Source organism: Drosophila miranda, chromosome XL, assembly GCF_003369915.1.
Source record: "Drosophila miranda strain MSH22 chromosome XL, D.miranda_PacBio2.1, whole genome shotgun sequence".
Classification (NCBI taxonomy): domain Eukaryota; kingdom Metazoa; phylum Arthropoda; class Insecta; order Diptera; family Drosophilidae; genus Drosophila; species Drosophila miranda.
In genome coordinates this window covers 22,223,661-22,250,747 of record NC_046673.1, presented here as the reverse complement: position 1 = coordinate 22,250,747, position 27,087 = coordinate 22,223,661, and the positions used below count along the sequence as shown (strand labels likewise).

The 27,087-nt window shown below is 43.3% G+C and overlaps 1 protein-coding gene across 1 annotated transcript in view; it reads right to left on the bottom strand.

Annotated features, from left to right (window-relative positions):
- Positions 1–27,087, bottom strand: part of LOC108154696 (low-density lipoprotein receptor-related protein 2) — a 149,843-nt gene that overhangs the window by 102,076 nt on the left and 20,680 nt on the right. Inside the window, exon 2 of the mRNA XM_017285049.2 lies at positions 18,815–20,070. Within this exon, the coding sequence (XP_017140538.1) occupies positions 18,815–19,256 (442 nt within the window). The 5' untranslated portion in view covers positions 19,257–20,070. The remainder of the gene's footprint in view (positions 1–18,814; positions 20,071–27,087) is intronic.

Sequence of the window (27,087 nt, the reverse complement as noted above, 5' to 3'; positions counted from 1 at the left end):
AGTTTCTGGCCAAAACAAATGGAATTCAAAACCAGCTTTTGCAAAAACACACACGGAAAACCCGAAACCGAAACCAAAACAGTAACAGCAGATAATGTCAATTATTATTAACACAAAAAGCGCACGCACTTGATCAGCCGTCCGCCCGGTCAACCCCCGCACTGGGGCGGGTCCCGGACCCACCTCTTTGGTCATGCCTGGGCAATTTTCGTGGTCAATGGCGTCGAACAAGCTCTCCCACAATCCCACAGTCCCCCCCTGCCGCTGGCTAAATGACAACAATTCGATTCGCGGGGGCTCTGCTCTGGAGTGGTCCACGGTCCACGGTCCATGGTCCACGGTCTATGGCGATACAATTGGCTACAGTCGGTGACCGGCACCGGAGAGCACAAACACACAAACACACAAACAGCAACAAAGGCCCCTGCAAATCTAAACATGGAAAATAGGTTCAGGTTTGAGGTTTCAGGTGTCAGCTGTCGAAGCCGCGAATACCCTAACGGGTGGCTAATATTATATAATGTTGGCTAAAAAAATCCATGGGAATTCCCCTGATTCAAGGCAGAGAAATCTGTACATCTGTACATTTTAATTATTTGTTCGTCCTTCATTTGCTCTGGCCGGAAGGGCGTCCTATGCCTGGCCTAGAGAAGGTCCCTCTATCAAACATTTGGAACCTTTCAGGCCAGCAATTAGCCAAAACACACGTCGAATAATATCAATAATGTCTCGGAAACAAAGGGAAACTGGAGGAGGGCTGGCTCTAATCATGGGGTAGGACCTTGATGAGCCCATGGATCAGCCTTCAACGGGGAAATGGAGATGGAAATGGTGCCTTTGATGTCAGCCCTCGTCGTATTGACTTGGCTAAGAGGCTCCGAACCAGTTTCTTCAGACTGTTTTTTTTTTTTAAATTTATTTTTTAACCTATTTAGTTTTAGTGCTTTTAAACACAAAAAATAATCAAATTAAATAGAAATATAACTCATTTTGATTTAAAAATATTATTATTATTATTAGTAATATATTTTATTTAATTTGGGGGATATACTTTTTTTAAATTTGAAAATATACAAATTAAATATGAAATAATATTATAATAAATTTAGATTAAATAGTTTCAAACAGAATATTTTTTTTTCTTTTTTTGTTGGGTAATTTGTTTTTTTTTTTTTGGATTATCCTCCTTGGAAATTCTCACGACTGGGTGTTTTGAGATCTTGCCTCTTCTCTCCCCTCCCCTCCTCTTCTCCTCTCTTCTCTCCGCTCCCCTCTCTAGTTATTTTTATTTTCTCTTCTATTTTTGTGTATTTTTGCTGTTTAAATAGCCGAAAATTGGCAGCAATTAAATGCAGCTGAATGGCACGCCCATATTTTAGACGCCTTTATAATGGGATGACGGCATTGTGTGTGTGTGTGTGTGTGTGCGTGTGTGAGAGTTAGTTAGTTCAACTTTTGGGCTAATTAATAGGCGTGTAGCCCCCAAACAATATGCGAAAACTACGTGGCTGGCAGTCCAAAAAGTTCGAGCCGCCTCCCGCACACGAAATGGATTTGGGGGGGGTGGGGGAGGGGGGGTATTACGGTGCTTTATACATTTCTTGAGTTTGAAGTTGATCTTTAATTTGAATTTTCATTTAAATTTAAATCAAAGGAAATATTTTTTTGAAATGCTAAACAGCTTATAATTTAATATTTGATTAAAACAAATAAGACGCCAGGGCCAGAGGATTTAAATGCTGGCATTTTCAAAGCTTTCTGCCTGTCAGGGAGCGGAGGAGCTCCTTTGATGAATTATTAACTAAGCCAACGGGGGGGGCAAAGGTGGCCAAGGTGGCCAAGGGGGCCAAGGTGTGGGTGGGGGAAACGCAATTTAATTGTGAATAGGGGAAATAAATTGAATCCGCCTTAAACAAAACCCTCATCGCATCGACAGCTCAATGCGGCCTCAATCAAATCAAAGATTTATGATCCCCCTCCACACACACACACACACACACACACACAGAATTCTAGACAAAACAATGAATAACAATTAGAGAGGGGGGGTGCGGGGAGTGGGGGGAACCTGCAGCTTGATTAGATCAGAGAAAAAGTAAAATGAATAAATTTTGTTCGCTGCTTCTGCCGGAGCTAATTGACGTAAATTAATAAGCAGGGCCCCCCCCCCCCTCCCCCTACCCCCCTCCAGACCAGACAAAAAAGTCCCTATCTAATGTCAATGAAAGTCACATTCAGAGGCCCCCAGAAAAGGTCAAAGGGGCATGGTCAGCTCCATCAATGTCAGAGCGAGAGAGCGAGAGAGCGAGAGAGAGAGAGGGGGAGAGAGGGGTCTTTGGGATCCTTCGGTCTCAGGAAAGGAACTAGCTTAAATTTCATTTTATTTTGCCATTTTTTTTAAAGCATTTTTAATTTGTTTCTTTCTTTTGTTGATGCCACCCCCTAGCCCCCTACCCCCACCCAGCGCCATTTTTTATATTTTTTTCTTCTATTTTCTGTTTTGCCATTTCTTTTTCCCCCTCTCTGTGTGGGCTGTCGGAGTCATTAAGTCAGCTTTGTTACGCCTCAATGCCCCCAACCCCCCCAGAGCCACCCAAAACCCCCCTAAATGTGAATTAAAGTTAAAATTAAAACAAAAGCAAACAGCAGAACAGCACCCACAAAACAAAAACAACACAACAAAAAACACCACAAAAAAAAATTAAATAAAAACGAAAACGAAAACTGTGACAGCAATTAAAGTGGTGGACGAGGGGGCGATGGTGGGGCAGTGCTTTCCTTTGAAATGCTTTCCTCCATGCTGCTTAGCGAGGGGGGGACGGTGGGGAGGACCCTTAAGGGTGCTGCGTTCCCGTTTCACTTGCAAATGAGACACAATCTCGGATGCTTCTGCGGCACCAGTGAGAAAAATTTCACAAACTACGCGACCGGAAGATGCGCTCCGCCGCCGCCGCCGCCGTGCGATTTCCTGTCAACTCAAATTTACTTCAGTTTCCACTTTGAAAATTCTTCAAAATTGACTCAAATTGATTACGGGTTTTAGTGCATTTTTGTTGTATATTTTTGAAGGGAAATTTTCACTTCAGGCTTCAATTTTCCTCAGGCCAAGCATATAAAGTACCCGAAAAAGGGCAATAAAACCATAAAATATCTAAAATACTTGTACCATAAAAGTTTGGACTTTTTTTTAAATATAAGACTTGGAAAACTCTTCCGAAAAAATCAATTAAAAAATATATACTTCCAAATCTGTAAAAGAAAATATGTCCTTCCCTTGGCATATTCATACCTCCAATATTCTGCCACTCGTTTCAATTAATTTCAAATCCTTTTCCATTCGAATGTCCGAGGATCTGCTGAACAAAATGCATACATATGTCAATCCGCAGTACGCGCCAGTAAAACTTTGTTTGTTCCATAAAAAATGCCTTAATCTGTTTATGTGAAACCCGGGGAAATTCTTTTAGCAACTCCACAGCTTTCCCCCCCTACAGCCCCCCTTCACCGGCCAGCGCCAACCGTTTGCTTCTTGAGCAAAAAGATGGAAAAAATGAACCAGAAAAAGACGAGCAGAAGAGAAACTCATAATTGCACGCTAAACGCCATTTGAGTGGACATTTTCCTTCGTGAAAAACAACTTCAGCAACAGCGTCAAAGGGGCGTGGGGGTCAAAGGGGGCGACGGGTTTTGCCCAGAAATGTGCAGCACGGAATCTTAATGAGTGGGCGGCAGTCGGCAGGCGGCAGGCGGCAGTGGGAGCTCCCTCCGTTCAGACAAATACAAATCCCAGCCAGAGGTGGATTAAAAAAAAGGTGCGCGAGCACTATTCCGACTGCGGGATACCCTCTATAATCGCAACTGGCGGGGAGTTCTGGTCATGGCTTATTGAGGGACCTTCTCGAGACAACGACAGGACACAAAACATCCTTGTAACCCCTCTCTACATGCTGTATATAGGGGAATGCTGTGGGATCCTAGTAGTCCCGTGATGGAATCATACAAAGTGGTCCCAGTGCTGCCGCAAGGCTCTCTCTTTTCGGGTCTTATTTTGCTGGCCTTTCCCATTGCCGAGAGAGCGTCACGAGAGACGACTCGCTCAGAGAGAATCGAAAGGAGAGCGCACCCATTGGCCATTGAAAGAGAGGGATTGACAGAGCAGTTGCTTTCGAGAGTGAGTGGAAACAGATCCGAATTCTATTGGAAACCCATAGGCCCACTTTCTGTAGCTATATGACCCGGCTCGAGCATATACCCTGGCCGCTCTCTCGCTCGCTCGTAATGGGTATCGAACGTAACTGGACCAGCTGCAGTGACCGTCATAAAAGGTTAAGGAAGGGGGTCGCTTCGGGCCGGGTCGGGTCGGGTCGGTGGCGAGAGGAGAGTCTGGGCCCTGGGCCCTGGGGGCTGTTTGCCAGGGTGTTAAAGGTGCCTGCCACGGGCGAAATGCGTTGGCAATTTAATTTATAAACACTAAAGATGCTCCAGGGACTCCACGGAAGTCCACTGATGGGCAATGAAGAGCCAGAACACCAGAAGACCGGGCAGAACTTGAGATTAAGGCAGAAGCTCGGCAGAAGCTCAGTTGAGGGGGGAAAAAGAGTCGGAAGCTGGCCTGGAAGATGATATCCCGGCCAGGTCTCGCACCTTGACTGCCATCGTTGTGTAATCAATCACTGGAGTCCTTCCCCGGGTCCTGCGCACCAGAAAAGGATTCAATCCAAAGTCTCTCAAAGTCCCTGGCAAGTAATTAAAAACTTTTGTTGTGCGACAAAAAGGGGAGTGAAACAATTTGGTAAACGGAAAGCGAGGCCAAAGGGATACGCCAGGAAGTGTTTCAATATCTAGTGACAGATGAATTCAGTATTCTTTTCAAATCTAAAGGCAGAGGCTTAACAGATCGTTTGAGCATCCTGCATGTCACTAAAGATCCAGAACTTGTCTTTGGGCTTTGGCATTTTCCAGCAGCCTCGGAGCCGGTCGAGAGCCCCTCCCCAGCCTCTGGCCAGCGGCAGTCGACAAACCGGAACCAGCAACAAGCTCAAATACCACAAAGACCTCTGCCTGCCTGCTGTACGTGTGCGTGCATTCGGCATCCATGAATGAAGTCGAAGCAAAGGCCAAATCAGCTAATGGCTATGGCTTTGGCTTTGGCCAAGCCTTAGCGGAGCCTCCAACTGGTTCTGCCGTCGCCATCATCACATCTCCTTCTGTTACACGGCGATCAGTGCGGGAAATGGGAGATGGGAGGGGAGGCATCCCAGAACTCTTTCCCTGTACAGAATCTATAACCTTCGTAAGCAGCTCCGACTAAACTAAACTAAACTGCATTCATTTTAAATATGTCACACGCACACACACACTGCCAGAGACACGGCGACACGGGGGAAGGGGGGAAGGCAGCTACTTGAAATTTGCAATTCAAAGTTGCATTTCTACCAGTATTTTCTACCCTGCCACGAGGGGGGGGGTGGGGGACAGGTGGGGTATACCGAACAGACGAAAAAAAAACTGCGATGGAAAATTTTCCCAAAATTATTTACAATATAATTTTACACAAAAATAAAGTATTAAAAACCAAAACAAAATAAAAATTTAATAAATAATATAAATAATAAAAATTAATACAACTTAAAATAATTTAAATTGCAATTATAAAAAAGAAAAAATTATTTAATCTAGAACTTCACAAAACAAATTTATAAAAAAAAAAAGGAAACAAAAAAAAATAAATAAGAAAAATTAATACAACTTGAAATAATTTTAATTGCAATTAAAATTATTTAAAATAGAATTTCATAATAAAAATAAAAAAAGAGGAAGCAAAATAAAAAATTGATAAATAAAATAAATGAGAAAAATTAAAACAACTTAAAATTATTTAAATTGCAATTATAAAAAAAAAATTAATTAAAATAAAATTAAAATATTAAAAAATTTTGTATTTAGATTCAATGTAAGTAAAAATAAAAAATAATGAAAATAAAAAATAAATGAACTGCATTTGAATTAAAGGGTAGATATTAGCCGTAAGTTTCAGAAAGAGCATCCAACGGCTGGGAGCTCAGTTGCAGGTTTTTCCCCATCGCTTTGCGGATTTATTTTCTTTTTTCAGGTTTTGCCGGAAGGCGAAAATGCCGCCGCTAGATGTCGCCACTCATTCCGCACCCCCCTCCCCCACGCCATTCCGCTGCTTGTGTGTGTGTGTGTGTCGAGTGAGTGTTGACTTTTATGGTCATTGACTTCTCTGTCCGTCTCCCTCGCTCTCCCGCTCCCTCGCTGCACCGCTCCGATGGCATTTGTGACTGTGACACATAAAAACATTGCAGCAGGCTTGCACTTGCACCGACCCCCACCCTTTGGTCCCCCCTCCGATCCCCCCGCACCACCTGTTGGCCCGCCTGCATTATACAAGAGTTAATCAAGCAACTCCCGTGCTGCATGCACCAGCAGCAACAACACTAATTCAATAATGCAGTTTCGAGTCCTTTTCCGAATTTTTGAACATTATTTCCATTCAACTGAACTCGAAAATAAAAGCAAAAACACAAGGATATCCCCGGGCGAAAAAATCACGGAAATATATGGGATAAACGTCGAACTGGGAATGCTCTCCCTGGAGCATCTCTCCTGGACAAATGGAGAACTTAATGGACAAAAGCTATCCATGGACCATGCAAAACCCCAGAGAATTACAGTGGAAAAGCGCGGAATACACTTCTGTAATGGTTTTTATTAGAGCCTTGCCGGAACAGGAAACCATTGAAACGGATTGAGCGAAACAGGTCCGAAAATTTCGGTCTTTATTTCTCGCTCACTCTGTGTTTGGTTTTCTGTTAAAGAGAATAATTGACTGGCTTTTTGCATCGCCTTCTGCCTGCGTGCACGTGGACTTGCTTTACACTGAAAAAAACTGAGTTCAGAGAATGTTTTGCGACAAATAAAAGAAGCCAAAGCCCACGAAATCCGTATTCGGTTTGGACTTATTTCAGAGACTTTAAACTAAACCTTGCACTCGGTTTTCATTGATTCGAATCTCCCTGAAGGAGGGATACGTAACGATCGAAGTTCTTAAAGGGCCAAGGGTATCCTTGAGTGTCAATCGTCAATCGCTCAGACCGATAAGCCATTATTTCGCAAGCCTCCGTCGAAGCTACCTCTTTGGTGACCCCGACCGCGGCTCCTGGCCCACTCCTTTCCATTCGACTCGTATGCAAATTTAAATTGTGTTCAACTAACTATTTTCTTTTCGTTTTTGTGCCATTAAGAGCATTACGGGGTACAGTAGACAGTAGCCTGCTGCCGGGGCGGAGTGCAAAAATAGCGTTATATATATATATATATATATATTCTTGCATTTATTTCATCGCATCGGTGATGCAAATTCGTTTATGCAATCCAAAAAGACAGCGTCCGGAAAAGTGTCCTGTCCGGAGTTGCAAAAAAAAAAAAAAAAAGTAATCATAAAAAATCACGACCTAAATGGTTTTTCCTACCCCCGGCCCACCCTCTGGGGGCGGGATGTACACACACGTGTTGAAGCCTGTGTGGAGTGAAATTTTTTACACTTTTCATGCAGAAAATTGTGCCATTCAATTAATTTTGCTGCTGTTTGGCAGGACAGTGCGTTTCGAATGCTCGAGGCCCTGACAGGCCCTGTTTATGGTATCGCAGAAGATCGATTAATCGACGCGTGCCATCGATTGCCCTACAGCTATCAAACGCACTGTGCTCGGAGGCTCGGAGGCACGGAGCCACGGAGCCATGGAAATGTATTTGTTCAAGCTTTCCATAAATTGCTTACTGAATAAACTGGAAGATAATTCGTTTGATATACCCACGCATCGAGGATGCCCCATCCGATCCGATCCGATCCACAGGTGCCCCAGACCGGCAGCTGCCGCTAATCAAGTCGGACGGGACATCCATTCGATGTCTGTTCAATTTGTGCGCTTAAAGAACATTTCATTAGGCGGTTGCAGGAAGAGGAAATGTCTACCGAAAAAATTGATTTACTGCGCAGTTTTCGGCAAATTAAATTCATTCCGTCCCAATTTAATAGTTGATTAAAAAATAATAATAAACAACAGCCACGGCGACAGCAACAGCAACAGCAATGAAACGAAACGAAACGAAAGAGTGAAAGAAGTGAGTGAAAAGTGTGGGCGCAATCAGGGGAAAAAAATCGATTTAATCCCCTCCAGCTCCCAAGGGCTTTTGCCAAACTATTTGCTCAGTGTTCCCGTCGGAGGGAGGGAGGCAATAAACAAAAACAAAAATAAAAATTAAAATAAAAATAATACAAAAACAGCCCATACATGAAAGGGAATATTTAAGAACGTAATATTGTTTGGGGATACGGCGGAATAAGGAATGACAGGTCCTGGCCCAGGCCCTGGCCCTGGCCGCGGGCTCAATTGTGCGGCTCTCAATTAAACGGAAAGCGACGGAATATTTTAAAGGCTACTCGTTGGTATGGCAACGAGTGCAATGATCATCCTAAAAGGCTGTGAATGGTATCCCCTCCTGCAGTGATAATCCCGAGATTATGTAGCACAAATTTATCAGAGATCTCGGCTTGTTTTTATCGGCTAGAATCGTTCATTTCGAAAGTCCCATCAAAATCTCATTATTGACAATCGCTGCCTCTCCTTTCCGTTCCCTATTGTGTGGGCCGTCCGGCCGCTACGCTTCATCATCATTGTTATCGTCATCGTTATCGTCATTGTCATTGTCATCATCATCATCATCATCGCTGTTCCTGTCCCTGTCCCTGTCCCTGTCGCTGTCGCTGTCGGTTACATAAATTTGCATTGTTGTTGTTGCTGTTGTTGTTGTTGTTGTTTCGGTTGCCGCGCTGTGTGTAATTAATTATTCAAAAACAATTAACTTTACCAGCCGGCACACCCACACACCCACACACACACACGCGGATAGGGACAGGCATTAGAAAGCACAGTTAGAATGCATAAAATATGCGACATATGCATAGTACCACACGTATGTGTGTGTGTGTGTGTGTGTGTGTGTGTGTGTGTGTGCAGCCAGGTAGAGGTATGCGTTTCCATATTATTCGAATAAACTCGTACGTGTGGGATAGACTGTACCGCCAGCCCTTCTAATCCACACAGAACCCACTCCAGACACCCCTCCGGCCCGTGGTTGGTGGGCGGGTTTTTTGGAAAATAAAGTTTTCAAAATTTATCAACAATTTTTGTTGAAATTTCAGCTACAAATGTTTCAAGCTCAATTTGAAAGCCACGTTTGAAGTTAAGTTGTTAAAGTCATGTACAGTAGGACACACATTTGAACTATTTAAACTATTTTAGCGTGGTAATATTTAGTTGTGCAACTAAATACAAAATAAGTGCTTACTATATGTATAAGCTTTTTTTTAGTAATTGAGTACATTTTAGTACCAAGGGTTTAGTTACTCGTTACTTCGTACTCGCTACTCTTTACTTCTTACTCGCTGCTCTTTTCTTAGTACTCTGCACACGTGGCTTCGTACTCGCTACTCGTTACTCCTTACTCAATACTCTGTATTCGTTACTCCGTACGCTTTACTCCGTTCTCTTTACTCGATACTCCATAGTTGTTACTTGTTGGTCGTTACTCCAAACTCATTACTATTTACTCACTACTTCATACTAGTTACTCCGTACTTGTAATTTTGTGCTCGTTACTGCGTACTCGATACACCCTAATCGTTACTCCTTAATCGTTATTCCTTACTCCATACTCGCTACTCCATAAAGATAAGTCCGTACTCGTTACTTCATACTAGTTACGCCTACTCGTTACTCCTTACTCGTTACTTCATACTAGTTACTCCTTTCAAGTTACTCCGTACTTGTTACTTTTTAGTCGTTACTTCGTATTCCATACTCCCCAATCGTTACTCCCCAATCGTTATTCCTTACATCATACTCTTTAGTCCATAGACGTTACTCCGTTACTTCATACCAGTTACTCCGTACTCGATACTCCTTTACACCTTACTCTTCACTCCTTACTCCTTACTCATTACTCCTTACTCGTTACTCCATTCTACTATTAGCAATAATATGGTAGAGACTATTCCGACTCCAAAATCAAACAGCACTCGAATTCCTGCCCAAACAAGTGTCAACTCATGTGAAAGCGCCTTTGATTTTGCAACCACAATCTGCTTTAAATCCTTAATTCAACAAGCTGCAACACCTATTTGAGGTCCTTCAGAATCCGTCTTTAAGCTGTCCCAATTCCCGATGAAATCTTGCACCGCCCAACCCCATCCTTGACGATTCAACTTATTTATTTATTTATTAAACAGGCTTGTGGCCTGTGGCTTGTTGCTTGCTGCTTGGTGCTTCTGCGGTGGGAGATGGCTATCGTAATGCGATTCCAGGCATTCCAATTCCATTCCAATTATTTATTATTACAAAGTTTTACGTGATCTGTCATTGGGCTTAGGGCACGGCACTGAGGAGTCGAGTTGGGAAGGGAGACAGCTGGGGGACAGCTGAAACGGAATTGCAAATTGATTCATTCGGTTGAAAAATACATACAAATACCCGTACGGGGAGAGATTTTACCCGAGACTGATTTGCCTGTCAATTAAAGAAGAATTATTGCCAACAAAAAATGAAAATAATATGAAAAACAAATGATGCCAGCAGAAAAAAACAAAAACAAAGCAAATCAAAACAAAACAATCGTTTCATTTTCTATATTTCTATTTAAATTTGTATGGCTAAGCGGTTTATGTTTGTAATCGAAATGTTAATATATGGTATATGGTATCTGGAATACAGAAACACGCATTCGTTTGCTTTTCTTTTCTTTTCTTTGCATTCTTATTTTGTTTCTGGATTCTATAATTGAAATGCCATCGATCCAGCTGTGTATTTTATTGAAATTAATTTTAGCAACCGAACGACTGCAGGTGTGGTTCCCCGAAATGAAACAAAGAAAAAAGTGATGTTCGTAATAAAGGAAAATTTCCATTTAGATGCGCGACAGGCGGTTCCACTCGAACAATATTTATAAAGAATTTGTATTTGCATTTGCATTCAACAAATTCCGAATCGAATCGCTCAAAAGAGCAATAAATAAAAGTAACCTAATCTGCCGGCCGAATTGCAGTGTAGTTTCCGTTTTGATAAATTCCAGGAATTCCGTGTTTTGTGTCAACTGTTTATTTCGATGGCATTTATTTGTGCAGTTAATGCATTGTCGTGAGTGATTAATAAATTAAAGCTCGAGGACGGGAACAGGCGATCGTTTGGCAGGGTGTTTTGATTATGCCATCCGAGGGGTCGAGGTGTACAGTCCACACAAATGATGTTGGCAGATGAATGAGAAAATCCCATTAGCTGCAAAACAAAACAAGCCACGAGTGTGGCCCCATCGAAACACGAAACACGAGCTAATAATTGTCCAAAAATAAAGAAGAAAAAACTCAACCCTCAACCAATAATTCTATTAAAAATAAATCGAAAGTATGTCAGATTATACGGTCACACTGTGTTTTGTTGAACAGCTGATCAGCAGATCTCCGTCTGGCATTAATCTGCTTGGAGATACTCAACCCCCCCACCCCCCACAGCACACCCCGCCCCATAACAGAGCAGACACTCCACTCGAATCAGTCTCCCCCTCTCGCTCACACACACACACACACACTGTCTCACGAGGGTGCAGTGCACATGCACTGCTTGCTGGCACTGGCTTGAAACGGTGATCGCCGGTGCCTGGCACCGAATGCTCTGTGCGATGTGTGCGAATGCTGCAGCACGAGAGGGAAATAAACTAAAACGGAATAAAAGAAACAGCGACACACAAAGCCGCAATAAAAAGAAACAACAACAACAACAACAGCAACAGCAAAAGAGACGAGCAAAAATATTGTTTATGGAAACAGCAACAACAAAGAGAGAAAATACCTGTGAGCGAGAGGAAGCGAGACAGCAGTAAATGGGACAAGTGATCATCGGAGGAGGAGGAGGAGGAGAAGAGACAACGACAAAACGACTGTCGACCGGCTGACCTATGATGTTATTACCGGCAGCTGCCCCCCCCCCCCCCCCCCCTACCACCCACGATATTCGCTGGCTGACCCCACTCCGCACTCCCCCCCTCGCCCTCTCTCACTCTCTACCAATCCAGCTCATCTCAGTTTTTTGTTGCGCGATGCGAAACGTCGCAAAGCGTGAGAGAGAGGGAGAGCGAAGGATGGCGGCAAAGCGACTGAGCCGAGCCGAGCCGAACCGACGAACCGAATGAGCGGGCGAGCGAACCATCGCCCGAAGCAGCGACTGCGACAGAGCCGGCCGGCTAGAAAAATAGCGCAGTCAAGCGCAAAGTCGACTGCGACGGCGACTGCAACGGCGACTGCGACTGCATTTGGAGACTATTGCAGTTTGAACTGGTTTCACCTGACCGCCCTCCCACCCCCTCCTCGGGGAGTCTGTCCATTCTGTTTGGAGCCGGAAAGAAAAAACCGCTGGAATCTAGCTGGAAACTGACTGAAACTTGAGATCCCCCATCGTCAAGTATGGAGGATGCAGGCAGGGCTGCGGCATTTCCACAAAAAGGTCAACAATGACCGAAGATTTCAAAGTTACACAATATTGTAAGTATTATTAAAAAATAAATTATATTAAATTAAAATGTTCAAAGCGATATATCGGTCTGGTTTTTTTTAATGAGCAGATTCTCTCTTTTTTATTACCGATAGTTCAATTGGAATCATCGCTTAAAGGGAACAACTATTCCAAGCGCTTCAGGGCCGAGTGAAAGGCCTTTAAAGATTTACAGAAGGCCAATTGCCAATTGATCACCAGAAAATGGCTTATATCTAGGCCTTATACACTACCTTGGGAAAAGCAGACTGAATCGATAAGGTGGTACGAGTAGTACCCCAAGCTGCGGGTCGGAAGGACTCATTTCTTAAGTCTGCCATGTAAAATGTACGAATATGAATGCCTAAGATATGGGAACATCAGGAACAAAATCCATTTTCAGCTGGAGACCTGCCTAACTGGACGTCTGGGTCTCAGAATCCTAAAACAAATACAAACTCGAAGAATCGAGGTACTTTTCGGTCCGGTAATCTTCTAGGAACAAAGCAACTACATTGCTTGTGCATGATTGTGGTCTTTGGTCTTGGGCACGTGTGCTCTCCGTCGAGGACATTGCCAGCCGTCTGTCATCCGTTTGCCAGCTCTCCATCTCTATCTCTTTCCAGCGCTTGTCTCTCTGCGAGCCGAGAGAGCGTGGATGGTCCTCACCACAGCGGAGGACGTGTGAGCCTCTGTTATGGTAATCCAAACTCAACGAATAGATTAATCGAGTTAATGGGAAAGTGAAGTCATGAAGCTATGAAGTCTAGTCCAGTGATGGAGAACAAATTGTACTTGACTTTAGTTTGAGTTTCGGGCAAAAATTCGCCTTCGGAAAAGTTGAGGAGCTGCTTAGAGTTGGAGTTTAGTTCCAGGTCCCAGGTTGTTCCCGATCAAGACACAGAGAGACAGGGAGAGAGAGAGAGGGGCTCTCATGGGACTCCGTCTGTGTCTGCGTGTGGGAGAAAAGTTTGTCGAGTGGCTTTCGGGTTGGTCAAAGTATTAGCAAAGTTATTTGTCCGCAACGGGGCAAGCGACCGCAACAGCAGCAGCAGCAGCGGCGGCAGCGGCAGCGGCAGCAACAAAAGGCAGCTGCAACACACACTGCAATTAACTTTGCGGTCACCAGCAGCCACCCACTGGCAGCAAACTGCCTTTGTCTGTGCATGTACTTATGTGAGTGAGTGTGACGAAGAACCAGAACCAGAAGCCGAAGCAGTGGCACTGGAACTGGCACTGGCACAGTGGCTTTGCTGCTGATGCTGATGCTGCGGTTGCTGCTGCTGCTGCTGCTGCTGCTGATGTTGCAGCCATCGTCTGTGATTAAAGGCCACATGACAACAGCAACAAGCAGCAGAAAACGAGATGGAACAGCGGAATCGATGCCAAAACGTCCAACGAATGCTCTTTATAGAGGAGAATGCCATCTAAATCCATCTTTAGTAATCCCTTTTTGGAAGTGTATTCCGTACTGGCTGTAGGGCTTTGCATTGAATGAGTGTCGCTCGTGATGCCGATGATGATGACGATGGTAATACCCGTATATTATAATGATCATCGGGATAATGACTCCTTCAAACTGCTGCAACTTGGAGCTGCATCCCAGCAGCATCCCAGGCATTGCTGGCAGCGTCATATTGAAACTGGAATTTGGATCCGGTTGCCGGTTGTTATGACTCTCCTCCATCTCCAACTCCAACTCCAACTCCAACTCCATGCCCCCCCCCACTGGGCCACGCTTTTGTTGTCTGCTGCTGTTGCTGCTTCTGCTGCTTCTGCTGCAGGGGCTAACATTTTGTTTGGGCCATGTTTATTAAATGCCATTAAAGCCATTTCTCTGATTTTGGCTTTTGCTCTTTCATGGCGAAGAGAGGGGAATGGAGGAGGAAGTTTGTGTGGCAAAGTTGCATTGTCAGCTGCAGCAACAACAACAACAAGATGAAAATTACTCCACTCAAATGTCAAAAGCTACAGAGAATGGGCCAGATCTTTGCTGGCCGAAGATTCAGATACCCTCGGATTCGGACTTTGTTGCCCCTGGTCCAAGGCTGAGAACTGGGGAAAGAGACCATACCCTCTGGAAGGGTAGAGGCAGAGGCAGAGGCAGAGGCGCAATCAGCAAATTGCATTAAATGACTTTGTATTCGGCCCTCGCTCTCACAGATTTATTCCCGGGGAAAGAGACTCGAATCGTAGTCGTAGAAGTACGAGAAATGGCACCTTCTGCAGCATCGATTGTCCATCATATGCCTCGTCATTTGTACATGCACACTCGTCCATGAGTACATAGAGGTCTTTGGACCAGGGAGGACCCACGAGAAGGAGGTGTGGCCAGGAAAAGTCTGGTAAATGATCTAATGATTAATCCAGAGAGGGAATCTATCGCAGGCCCCCCACCAGACGACGCCTCTGGCCATATTTCATTTGCTTTAATAAGCAATTTGATCGCTTGTCTTGACATTTACTGTTTACTATTTTGTACAGCGTTTTTTTTGCTCTCTCTCTCTCTCTCTGCCCATGAAATTCTGCTGTCCTGACCCCCATGCCATCGCCAGCTCCCTGCCAGCCCTCCCTCTCCTACATTTAGTGCCGCCAGCATGAGGGGCGCGAGCGTTGGCGGGGTGGGGGTGGGGGGGAAATCTGTAAATCTGTGGCGCACATTAAAACGTTTCACTTAATTAAAATCAATGGCAACAACTGCAGAATGACCGACCGCCCCCATATACTCGTATTTATTCCACACACACACACACACACACACAGGCGCTAATAGTCGCTCTCTGGTGTGTGTGTGTGTGTGTGTGTACAGTAGAAACAACAACTGCAGTGGCCACTACAACTACAACTACAACTACAACAAGAATAAGAAAGACACGATGTCTGCGGAGGGGCGGTGGGGCAGGCGGGCGAGCGAACATTTTTACTTTGTATGACTAACGACTTGAAATTGCGCTTATTAAGACTTCCTGATTCATAATTTGTGGCATCAGCAGTAGCCACAATAAATGCAACAACAACAACAACTGAAAAGAGCTCCAACTACGGTGGAAATGGGGGGGCAGCCACTGGGAATCGACTGGGAATCGACCCTGGAAAAGCAGTACAGGAAGGAGTACCCAAACAAATTTTAGATGCTTCTGCTGTACATTTAAGGAATATTATTCATACATTCTGCCAACGATTATACAACCCGCCAGACCCCACCGCATTCCAGGCAAGTGTTTGGGTTTTTTTCACAGTATCGCTTGAGCCATAAACATCTGGCAATCTGGCCAAAAGCTGCCAAATGATTATTTTGTTGTTTGCTGGAAAAAAGTACTTGGCCCCTGCTGTTGTGCAACCTTTTCGATGGCATTCAAACGGAAGCACTCCAATGGGTATAACCCAACCGAAGCCTCGCTTCTGGGCTCTGGAATTGGAATTGGAATTGGGTTTGGGTTTTCCGTAGAATTATTCCACTGTTATGCAATTCCTAACCTCTAGCCGATGAGAAACTTTTACCCCACGAAAACTCCTCCTCAATCTACTTTTATACGACTTTCCCTTGGATTTCAGCAAAGGTCCACCAGAGGCCAATACATTTATTGGAACTTAACTAATTTAATACGTAGATCTGTAAAACGGGATTAACTTTGATGCGGAAACCTACCTAGAAACGGGAAAAGCTAATTTTTGCAGTATTTTGCTGGTATTTTTATACCAAGCCATTTTAAATATTAATTTTTTTGGATACCATATTTTCTTTTTTTATTATTGAATTTAAGAAAATTTTTCATATTTCTTTAAAAATCTCCTACAAATTTTTAATTTTTTTTTATTTTGTATCAAAAATCTTTCGAAAATCCCTCCTACAAATTACTGAAATTTTTTGTTTATTTTGATTGTTTGTTCTGTATTAAAGTTCTTTCAAAAATCCCTCCCACAAACTAATGATTTTCTTTATTTTTTAAGTTTATTTAATATTTTTTTTAATTTTTGATAAAAGTTCTTTCAAAAATCTCTCTTTCAAATTACTGAAAAAATATTAAATTGCTGCTTATTTTTAAGTTTGTAATAGCCCCTGAAACATGTTGAACATTAAATTAAAAAATTATGTATTTTTAGCAGAAATTTATGCAAAAAATTCTAGAATAAGTCACAATGAAATTCGCTGTAGATCCCATTTGAAGGCCTCAGTTCATTGCATAAATTATATGTCCCGAAAGGAATCAATCCATCAATAAATATTCATCAGGGAAATGCCCTTCTGTCCCATGAGAAACAGCATCGGGATCCACCCTCGGATACCCTGTAATGCGGATAGAGCGTACGAAACTCGAGGAGCAGCCACTTGGCGCACTTTTGCACCATCGACTTTTGACGCGCAGAATTTGTGGGATTTTCCCTTCTCTTTCGCTTTCGTTGTGTGTGTGTTGTGTGTGTGTGTGTGTCTGGCTTTGTTTCTGGTCTGCAACCGTTGTTGTAATTTTATTAATTTTCCTCCTCCCTCCCCCTATCACCACCCTCTGTGGCACTCTGCCTCTCCCTGCCCTGCCAACTGCTTTCTTTAGATTGTCTTCCTGGGGCCCTCGCCCCTTGTGGCATTCATAATTTTTGTAGAAAATTGAGCGAGGGAGGGGGTGAGGGGCGGCAGCGGGTGTTGGGAAATGTTGGTCATGCTGCGGGCAAGATTTTCAAGTGACACGAACAGTTACCGCCACTCACTCACACACAGGCATTCCCATTCCACCATTCCATGCCCATTCCATGCCCATTCCCGTATTCCCATGGCGGAAACGTGGGAGGTGGTGGTGGATCGATCGGGAGTCAGAGGGAGGCTGGACACTCGCTTTGTGCATCAATTTGGTGGCATGAAGTGTTAATCAATATATGAATCGCGATACGACGGTAGATTAAGGAAATGCACTATTTTGTCTGCGATGGGAGGGGGGGTGGGGTGTGGCCTTCTTGATTTATAAATCAAACATTTCAAGGAATTTCGAGGAGGGCATTTCGGGGTCTGGGGCGGCATTTTGCATGACACTTTTGCCGCTGGTCGAAGGATGGGAGCCGCAAAGTCAAATACCATACGCACTGGTATTCGTCGAATGTTCAGCGAGTGTCTGTCCCCCCAGTCTGGCAGGAATCTAAACGAAATTTTCGAGGGCCTGACGAGTGCATTCGGCTTCAGCTAACCCTTTAAATTGTTCGACTACATATTTCCATTCAGTGTGTTCGAAAATGTTGCACTTATATTTATGGAAGCTTTTGTGTGTTTTTGCCCTGAGCTTGGGGGGGTTTTCGTGGGATACTTTAAACAGGATAAGGCGTCATTGTTTTGCAAGGAGGGATTATTATTTATCGTTATAAAATATCGCGTGGTATATTTTAGTTTTTTTGTTTTTTTTTTTAATTCTATAAATTTTTCTAGTTTTTATATCTTATTTTTTCTGCAATGTTTATGGTCTATTTCTAGTATTTTTTTGTATGTTTGTGTAAGTTTCGGGTATTTTTCAAGTATTTTATTTCGGGTTTGTTTATGGTCTATTTCTGGTATTTTTTGGTATGTTTGTGTAAGTTTCGGGTATTTTTATGGTATTTTTTTTTAGTACCTTGTGTTAAATTGATGTTCTCAGTTGGCATTTTAATGGTTTATTCTTATATCTTACGATACGGTATTTTTTACGGGTAATTCATGGGATTTTTCTAGTATCTTATGAAATTTTGTTCAGCTATGTTTATGGTATATTATTTAGTATTTATGGTATTTTTCTAGTCTTTTTCGGCTATTTTTCTAGTAGTTTGTGCTAATTTTATGTTATCATCTGGTATTTTAATGGTATATTCTAGTATTTAACGAGTTGTCTATTTTTCTGATATTTTTCTACCAATTGGATGGTATGTTTGGTATTTTTGGTTGGTATTTTTTCGGGTAATTCATGGGACTCTTCTAGTATCTAATGAAATTCTGTTCAGCTGTGTTTATGGTATATATCTAGTATTTTTGGTATTTTTCTAGTATTTTGTGTTAGTTTTATGTCATCTGGTATTTTAATAGTATATTCTAGTATTTTTTGTATTTTTCTACCAATTGGTTCTACCACACATCCTGTGGCTCTGGAACTGCCAGAAAACTCGCACAAAATCGAATGCCCAAGCATTTAGAGGCACCCCCTTTTAGACCGTAGCTCATGTATATTTAAAGAGAAGAAAGACTGGTGCGGGGGACTCACCTGGTGATCCATGACGTTGACGCGCTCCTTCGATCCGCGTGGCCGTTGCCGGTGCCCACGGGAGCAGGCTATCCAGATGGTTGATGGCCACGAGGGCCAGTAGCAGGACGGCCAGGGTTGTCAACTGGCTGTGCTGTTTGCTGTGGTGGTGGTGGTGCTGCTGCAGCTGCTGTTTGTGGTGTTGATCCTGATGCTGATGCTGATCCTGGATCCTCGAGTGATTGCTGTCCTCACTGTGTTTTTGGACTGTGGCCTGGAATGTTTCGGTTGGTTCCGCCGCGGCGGTATGCGGAATGTCGCTCTCCACGCCCCCCTGGACGGTCAGAGCCGATGGCCGGGAGCGGGACCGGGATCGGGGTCGCCAGCGGGAGCGCATTTTTGCGTTGTTGGGGGGCGGCTTGCGACCAAACCCGAATCCAATGCCCACGGGCGTCGGATTCATTTCGGTCGGAATGTCGTTCTCGCTCGCGGGCTTTTTCTGTCCCTGTCCGTCGGTGGATTTTATGTGTATTTTTTCGGTATTTTGTATACCTACTAAATTGTTGAGCCCGACACTCGTGCGTGTTCGCTCTCTCCTTTCACTCCTTCACGGGTATTTACTTTTTATATATTATGACTTTATTTTTTAACTGGGGATTGCCTTAATGAAATAAACGAAAATTAACGCGATAAATTTGATAATTAATTTTTTGGATAACTTATGCGTCGTGTGGGAGGCCGGCGGCCACGGTGGCGGTTAGGCACTTCAAAGAGCAATTAATTAAATTGGATTCCTCTCTGCTGCCTCCGTCCCTCCTGCACGCCGTCCCTGTCGTCGCGGTGACGCCTCTTTTTGCCCTTCTGCCCGTTTTGCCGCCTTCGAGTTGAACTTTCTTTTTTCTTTTTTTTTTAGCTTATGAAAGATAATTGCTAGCCCTCTCTCTCTCTCTCTCTCTCTCTCCTGCTCTCTCACTCTGTTCTTATCTCTCTTCGGCGCCTTTTTAACACTTTTTTACAATAATTGAAAAACTTTTCTCCTTCGCCTTTCGTCTCTCAACTTTTGCTCTTCTCATGGCATTTATTTTTTTTTTATTTTTTTTTCCCAGACACTTGAAAAATAAAAATGAATTTTGTGCCAGGAACTGTGTTGGAATCGCCGGGAACTTTGTTTTTTTATTGTTGTTTTTTAGTCGTTGTTGTTGCGTCGTCCCTTGCGTTTGTAGAGAAAATTGCACATCCTGTAGACGTTTTTCACTTGGCTTTTCACTGGCGCAGATCTGCAAGGAAATAGCGACAAGTGAAAATTTTAGACAAGAAAAATTTGGGCGAAAATGTTATTATTTTTAGATTATTTAAAATATATAAAAAACACTCGGAGAAAAATGGCAGAGTAAAATGAAAAATTAAGTTATAAATTCGATTAGATTTTACGTATCAAAAATGGTTTTCACTCGGTCCATATTTAATCCAATTATAAAAACACTTTAAAATAAATAAAAAATAATGAAAATTTAATTTTAAAAATAAATTAAAATAATATATATAAATTATTAATTAATTTAAACTAAAATAATATATTTAGATATATAAATTATTAATGAATTTTTTTAAAGAAATTATATGTGTACTTTTTTATTTAAACATAGTTTTTTGGTATTAAAATATAAAATATATTTAGATTAAATATTCTCTTTATATTTTTGGTATATATTTTTTTAAGAAACTGCGGAAAAATATAAAATATTCCTTGAAGAATTTTCTGGAATATTGACAAGGATTCCCCTTCGACCCTCCATTCTCCGCCATTTTCCAACACTGATGGATCTAGTATTTCGCTGGTGTTGTGCCTCCACTCGCCCTCGTGTGTGCCGCCCCGCCCCCCAATTGAGCGCCAAAAGAAACTAATAATTCAATTTGTTGTAACAAAAGGCGGCGCCGCTTAGCATCAAATAAAATTACCGAAACGACAGCGAAAACGGCAGCGAAAACGGCAGCGAAAAGGAAAACGAAAGTGGAGGACGATGATGATGATGATGGGGAGAGTCACGGCAGAAAGAGAGAGAACAAAAATAGAACATTAAACAGATTACGTTAAATTAAAGCACAAATGAATTGCACGACGAAGCGAAAGCGAAAGACGAGAGACAGAGAGAGAAAAGCGGAAGACAAAATAAATAAAAAGTAAAGTATTAAAAAATGAGCCACAATCAAATACAATGGCAACCGAAGATCATAATAAGCTGTGGGTAGGGGCGGACTGCAGAGGGATGGGGGGGGGGCATCCACATACAAGTGAAAAATCACTCAAAGCAAAGTCCCGGTGCCAGGAGGGGGTGGCAATGAGGGGGAGGAGCAGGAGGAGGAGGAGGAGGAGGAGTAGGCCCCCACGTGTGAGTGTGGAGTGTGGTTAGGTCAGACCCCGGGGGGGATGGCAGGGTAGGCCCAACGACGACGACGGCAACGAGTCAACAAAAGAAATTGCTAATGTGGGCAAATAAAAATGGCACACACACACACACACACACACACACACACACACACACAGAGTGGCATCCAGTGGCAGTGTTAGACAATTGAAATTGAAAATCAGTGAAACCTGTTTTCACACACAAAAGCTCACGCATCGCAGGAAAATTGCACAGCAAAACAAGGCAGGAGAGAGGGGGGTAGAGAGAGGGGTAGAGAAATTGGAAAATAGAAAACAAAAGAGGGAAAACCATTGAGAAGCGCCAGGCATCCACGGAGTACGCTCTCGAAAGGGTGGGGTGGGGTGGGGCAAAGGCATTGTCTCTCCGATGATCCAGCCGAGGCCTGCCATGTGTATGCGGTATATGCGCTAAAAAGATGGTGTTTTTAATTGAAATGCTATTCTCTAAGAGGTCCCAAAGAGCAGCAGACAACGCCGAAGCAAACACTCGAAGGAGGCCCACAAACCATGCAGATCCTTCGAAGGAGGCCACTTGGGAAGAAGGACCAAAAGATGGACACATGTGTACATGGATCGCCTCGAACCCACATCTATTGGAAGATCATCTCTTACAGGAGACAGTCGCACACATCCCTCCTTTCCTTAGCATTAGTCTTAGTCCATAAATAGTGCCTAGGTTTAGCGCATAAAACAGCTCCGACCATCAACAGCCAGATTCAGTTTAAATGGTTTATTTGGTGCCCAGAAAAGAGTGAAGGAAACACTCCATTGCCGAGGGGATCCCCAACATTAATTTGAGACTTTTCTTATGCCTTTTGTGGGTAGGAAAAGACCAAAGAAGGCTAACTTTGACCAGGTCATGCCACAGAAAAATAGCCAAGGCTCGTACGATCGCTGTGATTGAAGGAAACGGAGCTAGAAAGCCCTGACATTCCCCGCAATAAATGCTAAAAAGGTTCCAGGAGTCGGAAAAACATTCCAGAAGAAATTTCTTTGCTCGGCTCAAGGGAAAGACAGGGCTTCTCTCTCTCCCTCTTTCGACTGTCTATATTTCTCTACGAAAATCTCTATCCTTGTCTGTGAGTCTGAAGTCTGAATTAAGACGAAAGTGAGCTTCAGAAAAGATCCTTCTAGTTCCAGTTCTGGAAAGATTTGGTCTCTCCTTCGATTGGCAATAAATTATTAACAATTTTTGATTCCAATTTGAGACCCCTGTATGCTGCAAGTACCTCTCTGATACCCGAAATGAGAGCCCAATTTGATCACTCCCTCTCTCTCCCTCTCTCTCTCTCTCTGTCTCTCTCTCTGTCTCTGGGCTCTTTCGGTGAAAATCCCACATCAGCTGTGGGCGGCCATCATCAAGATGAGAGCAGCCCGTGGACCCGTGGACCCGAGGACCCATGGACCCATGGACCATCGTCATCTGTGACATTTCGCCACGCAAATGAAAAGTTACGCGAATCAGCGGCAGCCACACGGGGCAGGGGCACGGAGCAGGGTGGCTAGGCTCGTTGGTAGTCGAGTCGAGTAGAGCCGTGCGCCGTGCGCCGAGTGCCGTGTGCCGTGGCACACCTGTCCGTTTTCATTACGCGGCAGCCAAGAAATTGCCAAAGCCATTTTCGAAAATGGACGCAGGAGGGTGCCAGCGGAGAGAGGGGCAGAATATCGCCGTAACTTGAAATTGAAATGGGCAATGAGGGGAAGGGAAGGGAGCTCCCGCACCGCGCGCTCCGCCTAACGATCCAATCTCTAAGCTCGACCCCCTCGAAAATCATTTGGAATCGGGATTTATTGCACGGGCCTACTCGAACCCCAGAAAGCCAGAAGCCCAGAATCCCAGAATCCCAGAAGCCCAGAATCCCGCTAATGTTCGCGCTGAAATCCCCCGCCAAAAAGTGGGCCCAGGACCTGCGTCTGCGCCTCCACTGGGCCTCCACTGGGCCTCGGCCGAGTGGAAGGAGAAGACAATGAAAGACAGCAGACAGCACCGCAAAATGTTTTGGCCAATTGGCCGCACTGGTGGAGGGGGCGTGGGGGGGGCGGCTGAGGGCCGCATCAGGTGCGCATTATGTCAGAAATATGAAATATGATAACCGCAACAAAAATGAGTACTCGCTGAAATGAAAACACACACAAAACGGCACAAAAGCGGAAAGCGGAGAGCGCAAAACGGAATGCCAACAAAATTGAAAAGAGGAGCAGAACGAAGAGGCCGAAAGAAGAAAGCCCCAATAATAAATAAATAAAAAATAATACCATAAAGTACCAAGCACTTCAGCAAAGGAAAAGTTTAAAACAGCCAAAAAAAAACAAAAAAAAAAAACAAGGAGCGAAAAAAAATGATTGAAAAATTTAAATTTTGGTTTGACATTAGGAAAAAATATTTATGGATTGGGGGGCGACGAGGGGGTAAAAGAAATATTAAGCGGAAATAAATGACATTTCGAGGGAGAGCCGAAAAGGAAAGCAGATTTTTGGGTGGAAGGGGGATGGGAGTGGAGCCAGCACTTCCGCCCTCAGATCCAACGATAATTATCAATCAATATATGCCTATTGGGTAAAGGGTTCCCTGTTCGAGGAGCCACCCTCGAGGAAGCCTCTTGTTGAGCACTGATTCGAAATGTTTGAGATCCCATGAGACAGATGGCAGACCCTCAGGTTAGAGTATTACCAGATCAGTTTTTGCAAAAAGATTTAGAGCAAATTATTGCATTTTCAGTGATTCATTTAAATAAATATTTTTTAAGCAATTTTAATTTAAAAAAAAATTGCTTGTTGAAGGTTTTAGATAAAGCCGCACAAAAAATGAAATTTTATTATAAATATATTTATAAAAAAAAATTAGGTTTTACAAATTTTAGATGAACCAAAAATTAAGATATATCAAAAAAAAAATTTGTATAAAAAAAATTTTAAAAATTAAATTAGTTGATTAATACAAAATTTAAAAAAATCATTGCTGAAGTTAAAGCCACACAAAAAATTAATTTTCAATATATTTAAAAAAAAAAACTGTTTTTAAATATTTTAGATGAACCCAATATTAAGAAATAGCAAATAAAAAAATACAAAAAAAATTATTTTCACTTTGGAAACCAGGATATCCCATTTAATTCACAAAAGTTGATTTTTTTCATTTACATATATTGTACTTAAATTTATGTTTTTTACTTGCATTAATTTTTTCGAGTTCCTTAGTATTTTTTGGTCCCTAAATTTGTCTTTAAATGAGGACCATCCGTCGTGCTTACTGAATAAATCACAGATCACGAATTACACAAATAACAATCCATTGATTTATGCCTTTAATTTTTAATTTTTATCATCATCAAAATTTAAATAAAGTTCTCATCAATTAAAAGAAAAGTTACATATTTCTGATTTTAATACAAAAAAACACCAAATTAATTTTTACTTCATAATTTTTTACAAAAAAAATAATACATATATCATTCGATTACTCAATCCATTACTGACTTCAATTCGATTAAAAAGTGGATCAAATTCCCAAGAAAAATCTTCGATTAGAATTTGGAAAAAATCGAAAAATTCGGAAATCGGAAATCGTTTGATTTCCTTCGAATATGCTTCAAAGGGAAATCCGTTGCCTCCTCCCCGCGGTTGGGAATACATTAACTGAGTTTTCAATCTGAAAAGCGCTCCCCTCCCTGCCGCCCACTGGAACCCCCCTTGGCCGCTTCTTTGACCTTCTGGTATTGTCAACCAAATGTTGATTGAGGTTCGGATAGGAAACCTTCAAGCACGCCTCCCCCGCTGAGCTTTGTGCTGGGCAGCAACTAGTCCCCACAGCACCCCCGCCCCGCTCCGCCCCACAGCCCCACAGCCCGCTCTGCTCTGCTCTGATCCACCTTCTTCTCCAACGTTCACTCTCGTTCTCGTTCCCGTTCCCGTTCTCACCTTTATTCGTCATTGTTTCGCCTTTGATACGGCTTTCATTGCGAGATTTCTGATTTCTGTGCGTGATGGGAGGGGGGGGCATGGGGTGTGGGGAGGTGTGCGGTGTGCGGTGTGTGTTGGCTTCTGCTTTTGACAAATCGTGCTAAAAAATTCAATGGTTTTTATTTCCTTTCCTTTTTTTTTTTGCTGTTTTTCTTTGCATTAGACGACGAAGCAGCAGCAGATGATGACAAAGTGGCGGCGCTGGAGGGCGGACAAGGGCAAAGTGAGGCACGGCACAACAAAACAGGTAATGTGTCCCCCCCCCCCCCCCACACACAGACTCCTCCTCCCTCTCTATGAGGGCTTAAATCCCAAAGAATTTCTTCTTTCATTCGTTTTGATACTCTTTCCAGGCAGAGAGGCCATATATCAGGGGATAGACGAGGGTTGACGACGAAAGAGACGTTTTAAAGGGCCCATTTGATATCAAAATTCAATCAAATCGAACCTCTAGCCCACAAATGGAAACGATCCCGAGAGACGATCGGTTTCCGCTTGGAAGGGTATTCAAAGCCTCGGTTCTTCGGGGCTGGCTGGCACTTCTTCGGGACTGGCTTCTTCTGTCACGACTTTGCTCTTGCAGAATGTTATTTACTTTTTTGTCTCTTTCCCTCTGGCCCGTGATGGTGGTCATGTGGTCTTAACTGTCTGCTGTTTCTTCTGTCAGCGTTATTTGGGTTAAATATCATCGACTCGACTCAAAATCGACGCGAAAACTGTGTTAATGGGTGAAGTTTACACACACACGCACACGCACACACGTGTATTTGTGTGCGTGTACACTTTTAGCCGAGTTTTGCATTTTGACAACGTTTTTGTTGGTCGAGAGAGTACGGCAAACAGCAAAAAAAGGCCAAACAATGGCCAAATGGGTGGACAAATGTTTTAAATGTTCGAAAATATGGCATTATGGAATCTTTTCTCCGGCGATGATCGTAAATTATATACAAATTCATACGCTGATGCCTTCTTAGGCGTACTCGTTACTCGTTCACATTTGCTTGTACAGTCGCCACATTCGCTACTCGCTACTCGCTACTCTATTCCGCTATTAGCTCTAATATCACGAGTATGTACTGCTAATGTGCGACTCATATATTCATAGCTTATATGGAAATAAATACACTTTGGAATATCGAATATCGAACGACGATCGATATCGACCCATCCAGAAAGCTGTGTTCTGAATCCTTGAGTGCCTTGAGTGGGCTACCATTAGCTGGGATTGGGTTAGGACTTCTTAGCAGGATAGGATCCAAAACAAGGCCCATGGGAGTGGCTCGAAGATGGATCTAGATCATTTTCAAGCCTCTACATAACAGCGATAGGGCTATAGCCCTATACGCTTTGATTTCTGTGACAGATCAAGATCCGATATCTGCAAAAGAAGCCTCTGTCTGAGGAAATGGGATGGGATGAGATGGGATGGATGGACTTGTTTCTGGCATCGGGATACAGGGTACAAAAAGGAATAGTATCGTTTTTGGCCACATAAATCAATTGATGTCCCCGTCAGTCTTTCGCTTTAGTTATTATCCCTTCCATCCATCGTTTTCAGGCCCCTCCAAAGGGGGGGGAGCTCCCCTTGAATGATTCAATCACCTGTGCGCCCACGGCAGGGTGCAGGGTGCTCCTTCTTTTTCTGTGGCAGGAAGCAGGAATTTGCTGCCAAGCAAACACGATCGGTTCGTTTTTTGGGGAAATATTTTCTGTTTTTGATCCAAATGGAGGGCTGACCATCCAGGGATCTGCAGGGGGTATCCAAGGGCTCGAAGGCTTGCTCTTAACTGTTTTTGCGTTGGCGTTAAGCTGTGCCCCTGCCCCTCCCCGTGCCCCTGCCCCCTGCTTTGTGGCTTCGATTTCAATTTTCGAGCCTTTGGAAGCGGATCAATTGTAACGGAAAGCC